General features: G+C 32.1%; 1 protein-coding gene across 1 annotated transcript; it reads left to right on the top strand.

Annotated features, from left to right (window-relative positions):
* Window positions 1-6: 6 nt before the first annotated feature.
* Window positions 7-9719, top strand: LOC115882910 (MOB kinase activator-like 1). Its single transcript, XM_030901173.1, has 2 exons — window positions 7-68; window positions 8943-9719. The coding sequence occupies exons 1-2, from the start codon at window positions 14-16 to the stop codon at window positions 9185-9187; spliced, it is 300 nt and encodes a 99-aa protein (XP_030757033.1). The 5' UTR covers window positions 7-13; the 3' UTR covers window positions 9188-9719.
* The last annotated feature ends 761 nt before the right edge of the window (window positions 9720-10480 follow it).

Below are 10480 nucleotides of genomic sequence, written 5' to 3'. Positions count from 1 at the left end.
CATTGATTATTTGATGACGTGGGTGCAGGATCAGTTAGATGACGAAACGTTGTTCCCTTCTAAAATAGGTAAGTTCACTTCAAAAATATAGTATTATTGACATTCCCCATATCATTTTACATATAAAATGACAGTGATCTTCATGACAGGTCTTCATTTCGAAGCCATCCCTGACGCCGTTTTTTTTTCGATTGTATTGTAGTTATGGACAAAATCTTCATATACAGTATAATAATATTCGTATACAGTCTTTACAATCAGAGGATCCATTACAATGACAGTTGTGTCAGTAATTTGAATTGATATATTGTTTTATTACATAATTATACAGGGTGCTACAAATTCGGGGTACGAGCATTGGTATCTCGGTAACTGTAATAGATACGAACATGGTTATATTGGGGCAAAGTTGCGCTTTGAGATGTTCACCAAGATGTCATCAAAAAAGCTTAAAAAATTTCAAGGGTTTCTGAGTTTGGTTTGGAAAAAACGGATTTCTTTGAAAATCAATTTATTTTTTCCTGTCGTTACTTTTTAGAAAATCCAAAAACTAATTGCACATTTTCATGACCACTTTATTAGGGCTATTTGAGAGTATTTTAAGATTTTTAAATTAGCTGATAATTTGCGAGATACAGATGCCAACTTAATTTTTTTAAATACGCACTTGCATGTTTTATTTCAGGTTTTGAAAGAACGGTCTCCTGAGTACAATGATATCCTACACTTTATACATTTTTTTGTTTTGGGTATCTTAACAACAACAAAACTATACCGTGCTGGCAACTGTTACTTTTGGGTCGGCATTTACATGTGTGGAAGTAAATCGCATTGGGATCTTATTAAGTCGGAGTGAGAGAAATGCGACCGACCGCGGTGTGCTGTTGCGGCGTTGCCGATACGCCTTTCGCTATCAAGTAAAGTAAAATCACGATCGCAAACCGCTTATTTTTAAAAGACTTTTTTTTCAAGAGATAACTAGATAAAATCATTAGGTTTGTAATGTTTCTGAGCATCTGAAATAGAATTATAAGGATATCGTTAGGGTGTCATTCTTTTATAACGAGAAAACGTCAGTAATCGCGATAATTTAAAAACTCAACTTTTTAACACATAACAGGCCATAACTCAAGAACCACTTTAGATATTGAAACTTTTTTTTATTTTCAAGATCGGATATTTTACAATATGTTTACATAAGAAAAATTCGATAAGGTTGTTTTTTCCATTCAAAAATTGTAAACAATCCATCCATTTACTTTTAGAGCATAGCAATTTTCAGCAATCGTGTAATTTTTTTATTGATACAGATTGTCACATACTCTCTACAAAGAAAATACAGCCAGAAATATTAACAAAGTTCTTGAAAAAACTACAAACTATTATTTCTAATAGATTTCGAGATATCGATTTTTGAATTCAGAGTTCTAATAGCGTGACCACTATCGACCACCCACTCAATTCCACTTATTTTTACCAAAAATGCAAGTGTTTCTAGCTTGCACTTAAAAAAATCAAGCTATAGGGAAAATTACAACGACTCGTTAATAAATAAACAAATCAAGTATCACGAGACGTAATTAAATCGTGAAGCTGAATGCATGACGTACACCTCTCCCTAGAACTTTATGTACTGACAGAGGTATTGATTGGATGATTGGGTTGACCGGTCAACTGCGACAAATCTGCTATATCCCCTTCCACGTCTCTTAGCGATGTGCACAGTTTCTCGGTTTATTTCATACGTTTGGCAACGTGTTTACTGTCCTCTCTTTGTTCAGTACATTATAAACGCACTGTACTCTTCTTACATACGGAAATCTCGACCCAAGACTAACCTTTGCCAGCCCTTAGTATAATTATTAATTAAAATAATTTCAAGTCCGACTCTGGTTTTTTAAATTATTTAATCTGATTATATTCATCGCAACAATATTGATCAGCGCTAATTAACATCGAATAAGGAAAATCGAGCCAATTGGAAGATTCAAATAAGTAATATCCAGGTGAGCAATTTAAAGATATTATTTTATTGCATTTGATTTTCCGTATTCAATGTTTTACTCCACGTCATTGTTAAGTCTGAAAGCTTATCAATATTGTAGCGATGAATTGATTAAACATTGAAAAAAAAACAGACCCGGACGTGAAATTAGTTTAAATAAATTGTATCTCACAAATTGTCAGCTAATTTGAAAATCTAAAAATACTGTCAGATAGCCCTAATAAAGTGGCTATGAGAATGAGCAATTAGTTTTTTGATTTATCAAAAAAGTAACGACAGGAAAAAAAACTGATTTTCAAAAAATCTGTTTTTTTTCCAAAAACTCAGCAATCATTGAAATTTTTAAAACTTTTTTGATGGCGTCTTGGTGAACATCCCAAAGCGCAATTTTGCCCTAATTTAAACATCTTCGTATCTATTACGGTTACCGACATACCAATGCTCGTACCCCGAATTTTTAGCACCCTGTATCACAATCTATTCTTTTCATATTTTAGTAATCAGATAATTAATTTCGAATTTTAATATCAAAACACTGTCTGTTGTTCATTTGAACTACTATGTATATGTAACTTAAAACAAAAAAAATAAGGAGTTATTATTGTAGCCACTGATCCTGAGCAACTGCTGTATCCCCTAAAAAGCTTTACATTGTTGTGCTGTGAGATATTTTGTCCAAATTTATTGACTAGTGTGTACCAGCGACTCTGTTCGCGTCGAATTAATCATTTGTAATGGTGGATGATAAAGCAAAGCAAGAATTTCCATTAACATACAACTGGATAAAATTTTCTCACATTTATGTCGGCATGAGAAAAAAACAATATGGTAATATTTGAGGGGTAGTTTGATGTCGTTGGAATCTGACTTTCGAAAAATCCGTTTGCAAAATAAGCTTTTTACGTCAAGCAGTTTAAGCAGAATCGTGGTTAAGAAATTACCCAACTTTTGGAACACCCTGTATGATTTTTTAAAAATTCAAAGTAAGTAAAAAAGCAAATAAATTTTGCCTGTCCAAGCGTTTCCCCGAGAGACTAACCATTTTTTAAATAACAAATATTGTAATATTTGAGGGTCGTTTTTACCTTCTTGGAATTTGAGATTCGAGAAACCCTCCTTACCGAATCTCTACACCCCACAATCAATCCGTTTACTAAAAATCAGCTTTAAACGTCAAGCAGTTTAAGCAGAATCGTGATTACTCAATGGTCATATTTTATGAAACACCCTGTATAAATTTATAAAAAATCTTAAAATATGTAAAACAACAAAATAAAATATACGTGTTTAAGAGTTTTTCCGAAAAACTCACCGGTTTTTAAATAAAAAATATATTTTAATATTTGAGGGATAGTTTCACCCCCTAAGAGTTCGAGTTTCGAAAATCCGTTCTTATCGAACCTCTACACCCTAAAGTCAATCTGTTTTCCAAAAATCAGCTTTTACGTCAAGCGCTTTAAGCAGGATCGTGATTAATCAATGACCAGATTTTTCGAAACACCCTGTATACATTTTTAAAAAAAATCTTAAAAATATGTAAAAACAAAGTAAAATATACGTGTTTAAGCGTTTTTTGAAACTTGACCATTTTTTAAATAAAAAAATATTGTAATATTTGGGGGTGGTTTCACCCCTTGAACTGGAATTTCAAAAATCCCTTCTTATCGAACCTCTGCACCCTAGAATCAACCTGTATGCCAAAATTGAGCTTCTTACGTTGAGTGGTTTGAGCAGGATCGTCGTTAATCAGTATTGGTGGGTTCATACAGCCAAATAAAATAAAATAAGAATAAAATAAAATAAAATAAGAAAGTTGGTTATATGGGATACCGTACATGCGTTCATACAGCCAAATAAAATAACAAATAAAATAAGAAGTCTTTATCTTTTAACTTCTTGTTTTATTTTATGTGAAAACGGCTTTGCGCACGCTTAATTCTAACCTACAAATATTTTCAGTTTGGATTTAATTTATTTTATAATTTCACGTAAGTAAAATGTATAATATAGTAGGCAACAAATAAATAAATATACTATAAATAGTAAAATTACTATAAACAATCGTAAAAGTTAAATTTTATCCAGCCTCATCGTACTGCGCATGAGCAAATATATATTTCTTATTTTATTTTATTTGACTGTATGAACGCACACAAATAAGAATTCCTTATTTCTTATTTTATTTTATTCTTATTTTATTTTATTTGGCTGTATGAACCCACCATTTAGTCAGTCACTTAAGAATTTCATATATTAGTATAGATGCTGGATATTATTTTCTAAATCATCGGCTTGTATTTTAACTGTTTTTTTTTCTCAAAATATTCTTGTTGTAATCAATACCTGAATAATTTATTATAAAGCCTGTTCAGGCAGAAGCTCGAATTTGGGACACCCTATACAGGTTTCTGTGGAACACCCTGTATTTATTGGTTAATGTTTCGAACATGACTTAGCACACTGTTAATCTATATTTAGTAAAAGGGATTGTACATTATTTCCGGTTCTTTTATTACTTGTTGTTTTTCTTTATAAATTTTCTCGTCTCTGACTCATCGAATTATTTTTTATTTCTATTCTTGGTTCTGCTGTTATGAAATAGAGACAATATCCTACAAAAGCTACCAATTAAAACATAATTTCTCTTTCCACTTTCGTGATTTTCATCGGTCGGTCGATACCATAGACTTAAAATAAAATAAGACTGAGCATCTCATTCATAAATAGCTGGAACATGCGGTCAGACACTGTCTTGTTATTGTTGTGTTATTGTTTTAGGTTATAACGAGTGCGACACGAGCGATAGATAGGTTGTCTCTGTCGTAACGGTCGTTCCCTGACGACTCTGCCGAGAAACACAACACAAACTTTCGTTTCTCAAGTACACCTGAACTCTCCGTATCATAGCCGGGTAATTTTTTTATTTTAATGAAGCTATAATTAAATTAAAAATATATCGTATTTAAACTTTTTTATATTTTATTAAGATTTAGGACAGGTTTTTTAAATATAAGTTTAGAAAAAACAATTTAGAGTCCAAAAAGGATAAAAATAATAAAATACACGTTATAGAAGAAATTTTATAATTGAAATTAGGTAATTTTTGAAATTAATAATAAATTATTAATTTTAGTCAAACATTTACAACCCCTAATATTAATCAAATCAGTATCTATTCCACAGATATAATAGAATCGGCGACAGGGAGAGAAAAAAATATATAATTGTTGTAATTTTTTTTCTGGTTAAGTGATGTCTTATTAAGTAAATTAGAGAAAACATAAATCTGTTCCATTAAAGCAAGGAAGGTGATAAAATGAAAACTATATTTATTTAATTCGGTACTGTCTTTATTATACCGGGTGCGTCTCAAAAGTGGCTCATCCCCCATAATTTTTTTATATTTTCAAATAAAAAAACAAGATTTAGTATGTTAGTATATGAAATAAATTAGGATTGATTGACGCATTCAATTGTTTTTGGTCACTTCCTTTTTAACCGGAAATGACTATAACTTTTAATTTTTTATTCGATAGAAAATGACACTCTGAATAGAATGACATATCATATGTCAACTTTGACATTTTCGCATATGGTTTAATTGTAATTGTAACACGCGGTTCATAACGACAATTTGACTCGAAATACCAAGTGTGTGGTATCATATATTCATAAAAAAATGCTTTTTCCAAATATGCTAATGAGTCACCCTTGTTCCATTTGAAAAAATTGACATATGTATGATTAAAAATACGATTTGTACATATTTTAACCGACTTAGACAAGACACGAAACCTATTAGACGATCAAAACTATTTTTCCAAGGCTCCTTGATTAAAACTTAGTGTTTTTAACAACACCATGGCACCCTGGATTGAAATTTAAAATACGATTTGTTTTTCAGCGACAATGTCAAAAGTTGACATATGATATGTCATTCTATTCAGAGTGTCATTTTTTATCGAATAAAGTAGCAATATACCGAGGTTGCCTTTAAAAATAAAAAGATGTAATCATTTCGGTGAAACAGGAAGAGACCAAAAACAACTGAATACATCAATAAATCCTAATTTATGTCATATACCTATAACATACAAATCTGTTTTTTTTATCTGAAAAAATAAAAAAGTTATAGGGGGTGAGCCACTTTTGAGACGACCCGGTATATTAAAAAATATTGTTTCATAATGTAATATCAATTTAAAATTCTTGTATGTTATTTTATATGCTCAAGATAATTTTAGAATAAACCATATTTTTAATAAAATCATTATTAATTATTAACAGGGTTATAATTATGACTTTGTTACAATGTAAGTAAGTAAATAATGTAATGAGAAAAAATTCAGATTTTACATTTTACTAAAATATTATCTAAATAAGCGCCTTTCTACAACAACGCCACTGGCTCCCAATGGGCAAATTGAGAGTTGTCTACCGGTCGAAAGTCGTTTCAAGACTTAAATGGATTATTTAAGTCAAATTTCTTGCAAATTTGGCACTGGCGAACCATATTTTATAGTTCTTGAACAGAAAAAGTCAATAAAATAAACACTTAAGGACTACAAACTAAGAAAATGCGTTAATACAGCCGGGGACATAGCGGCATCAAAGCTTTACCGCACACTTGCCACGCGTACTACAAGGTAAAAATGAATGAATAGGCTCCCTCGCCTCTAATCGGTGTTGTCATATTGTAAAGAACTTATCCTTATTAAACAGTATCCGACTTATAATTTAGTAGTATAAGGACTATTTAATACATCTATGGAATATTAAAACCTACTTTATTAAACTGTAGTATTAATATCTCAATATATGTGTATAAAAAGAAAAAAAATATTGATAATATTAAAGACGTGACAACATAGGCTGGATGAGGAAGGCTCGGTCGACTGTACCCAGAAGTAAACATGTGTACAAAAAAGGTTGTTTGTCCGCGTTGAGATGTAAATAGTGTAGTCTATATTTTATTTTAAGTCTATGGTCGATACGCTTTAATGCCTTACTAATCAGAATTTTACGTCTACAAAAATACCTATACATTGTTTAATAAGCTGACTTAAATTGGGTTGTTTCAACACAGAATAGTGTTAATTAATTTTCATATTTACCTTCTTTCGGTAAAAAGTTCTACACTTTATTTTTTTAATATAGTCCTATAAGCAGTAATATTAGGTCTCTAAAAATATTTGATTTCATGATTATGTGTGAAAAATTGAAAATATACTTTTTGCTTAAGATCAATTTGTATTTTTTCTTTATACAGGGTGGTCAGAACTGTATTCCGGAAACTTCGGCAGCTTATTCTGCAGATAAAAATAAGTAAAAAGTTCGTATAAATGTATGGCCTAAAATGCTTAGTTTCGAGATACAGGGTGTAGAAGTTTCTTTTTTTATTTCGTTCTTTTCCAAATAATTTCTGAAGTAACTTCAATATTTGGATGAAAATTCGTGTCTAGGAGTTTTTTGAAATAATGAGAAATCTGATTTTGATGTCAATATGACTCTTATTTCTAGGGGACGCCACCTACACGTGTTTTAACTGTTTTGAAGAGTAATAACTTTTCGTCTGTACCTGTATATATTTTCGTGACTTTTACGTAAAATATGTACTGTTTGGTATGGGTAGTGGCTGTTATTCCATTTATTCCTAAAGCAAATCATCTCTGTAATGCTTGATTATAATCAGACATAATCAGACACAGATGACATGCACTAACTGATATTTATAAATAACAATTTGTAAAATAAGAGATTACTAAATAGTGCCCTACCACAGATTATTATTTCAGATGTGGCTCTTATTTGACTTATTTCACCTTGCTGGTAAATGCCGCCGTGACCTCGGACTGCCTCGACCTTTAACAGGAGTAAAGGCGTTGTCAGACTTCCTTTTTTTCTCGAATGCATTGTGCCGTTTGTAAAAAATGTATTCCTAATTAAAATTGGGAATGCATTTTTTTAGATTTTTGTCATATTTTAAGTTCTTAAAAAAGCGTAAACATCAAGCGACAAAACAGGTATTAGTTTAAAAAGTATAAAAGTAAGATTGGTTGACGAATAAAGTAGGCTAGCTATTGATTATTGATGGGATAACTCGAGCGAAAATTCGCTCGAGTACTCGATTATTGAAATAATCGACATCGCTCGATTATGAGCGATGCAAGTGGCGAATACCAAGCGACGAACGCAAGCGATCCTGGAATGAAATAAATTGAAATCCGATTTTAATGTGACATACTCGATAAAAAGCCGAGCGAATTTTCTACATACATTGCAGATAGAAAATTTATACGACGCCGTATATATATTTATTCGTTGCGTATTTGAGGGACAAAATTTTACGACCTACATCGACAATGCTTTGAAATAAACTAAATCAAGCCATCAAGCGAATCGCTCGCCGCTTGCTACTTGCCATTCATTACTGCGCGCGCAACTTACTGCTTGGCGCTTGGCGTTGACGAGTACTTACAACAAGCGACGCGTGACGTGTGAAAAACCGTATTTTTAAATACGAGTAATATTTCGCTCGAGCGATCACTCGGTTATTGCAATCGCTTGAAACTCGAGTAATTAATCAGTTTTTCCCATCACTACTATAGACAAGGAGAAAATAATGACTAATACCGACACAGGCCCAACAAAAGCAAAGCTATGCCGTCAAAAAAAGTAAAAAATATTTTCTAGTAAATTTCTTTTCGCATTTCTTGTTTTTTTTTCGATTTGAACTACAAAAAAAAGGATATTCGTCGCATAATTTTATTTATCCGGTCGCACGATCGCACAGCTGTTGTGTTGGGGCTTGTGTGGCTTTTTAAATCGGTGATTTAAAGGGACCGAATGCATCCTTGTTTAATTTAGTTTCTCCGTCTTACTGAAAAATCTGAAATAATAATCTGTGCCCCTACTAATTCCATCTTGTCTCTTCCAGGCGTACCCTTCCCCAAAAACTTCCAGTCCATCGCCAAGACCATCCTCAAACGCCTGTTCCGCGTTTACGCCCACATCTACCACCAGCACTTTAGCGAGGTGGTACAACTCGGCGAGGAGGCCCACCTCAACACCTCCTTCAAGCACTTCATCTTTTTCGTGCAGGAGTTCAGCCTGATCGAACGAAGGGAACTGGCACCGTTGCAGGAGCTCATCGATAAGCTGACAGCGAAGGAGCAGCGATAAAAAGTGGGGTTATGTAGGGAGGACCTGGGCCTTTTTTAGTTTTATTCTTTTTTTTGTTAGGATTCAATCGTTTGTTTTGGATTGGAATGCAGGGAGGAAGGTATTTTGCTAGAGTGTCGTGTAGTTAAGTAGAGGTTTGGAATTGATGACAGGAGAGGTACATTTGTACTTCTGTTTGGGTAGTTATACAGGATTTGTCAAGAAGTTTGCGACAAATGGGTTTATGCGCTACCAAATAAAGCTTATTCGCAATTATTTTATATTTCCAATAACTAAAGCTTCATTTAGAACTTTGCAATTAGTTGAATAAATTTAGTGGTTCCAATTACACTTTATACTTTTTAGTTTACAATCATTCATAATATTTAAAAAAACACAATTAAAATTAATAGAATATCCTAGCAACAGCTTGCGTTAGTCAGTTGTATCCATAGAGAAAATCAAATATTTAGCTTTTAAAACAATAAACTTTTGATTCCTAACCACAATTTCTCTTGACTGAAGATAATCACAGGCCAAAATTACATTTCTCGCAGATTTTGAAGTATAATTAGTGCAAAAGTTAAAAATTTGATAACTTTTTCTACTAATTGAAGATGTCTACCACTAATTTTGACGTTCGGAATGCTTACATTGATATTAAAGGAACAAACTTCTACGTTAATTGAAACCACTAATTGCGAGGTTCTGAATGAAGCTTCATGAAAACTAATTTTGACATATTTTACAACCCTAGATATATTATACTTACGTGGATAAGTAAACCACTAGAAACACTGTCGCAAGCATACCATGACACACGATCTTTAGATATTGTTTTTGCACTCTTTTTTTTTTATCAAAAAGTGACCATTTCTAGTAGTAATTTTATTTTTGGTACTATTTGACACAAATTTGACACAAAATTGCTAAAGCTATCATTATAGACAGCCAAATCATTACTTTTTTGAGTCCCTCCACAAAAAAGGGATAACGGATTGGATAATTTACTAGATGATTTGGCAACCATGTATCAATCCGCAATGTTTGTCAAAATGAATCTTCACTACTGTCAGGTAATCATTTTCAGGTAAAATGGGCTTCATTTTCTATAAGAAAGAACTTTGGGCTAAATGAGGTAAATAAAAAAATCTATGACAATAAACAATTATTATTACAGAACTACATTTAAGAATTTCCAAAAAAAAATAACTATACGACACTTTAGCAAAAGCAAAACAAGGCTAAGAATTGATCTCTTTTTTTATTCAATCAGAATTACAGTGCAAAAATTTCATATAATATAGTTTGCCC

This window comes from Sitophilus oryzae, unplaced genomic scaffold (assembly GCF_002938485.1).
Source record: "Sitophilus oryzae breed Bouriz unplaced genomic scaffold, Soryzae_2.0 scaffold_179_pilon_pilon, whole genome shotgun sequence".
NCBI lineage: Eukaryota > Metazoa > Arthropoda > Insecta > Coleoptera > Curculionidae > Sitophilus > Sitophilus oryzae.
Note: the sequence above shows the minus strand (reverse complement) of the source record. Positions and strands in the feature narration are given on the sequence as shown.

Excerpts from the sequence above, each read along its gene's own strand:
- LOC115882910 (XM_030901173.1), top strand. The coding sequence starts at position 14 with ATGACGTGGGTGCAGGATCAGTTAGATGACGAAACGTTGTTCCCTTCT. Across the intron at positions 69-8,942 it reads GTTGTTCCCTTCTAAAATAG|GCGTACCCTTCCCCAAAAAC; the intron begins GTAAGTTCACTT and ends TGTCTCTTCCAG.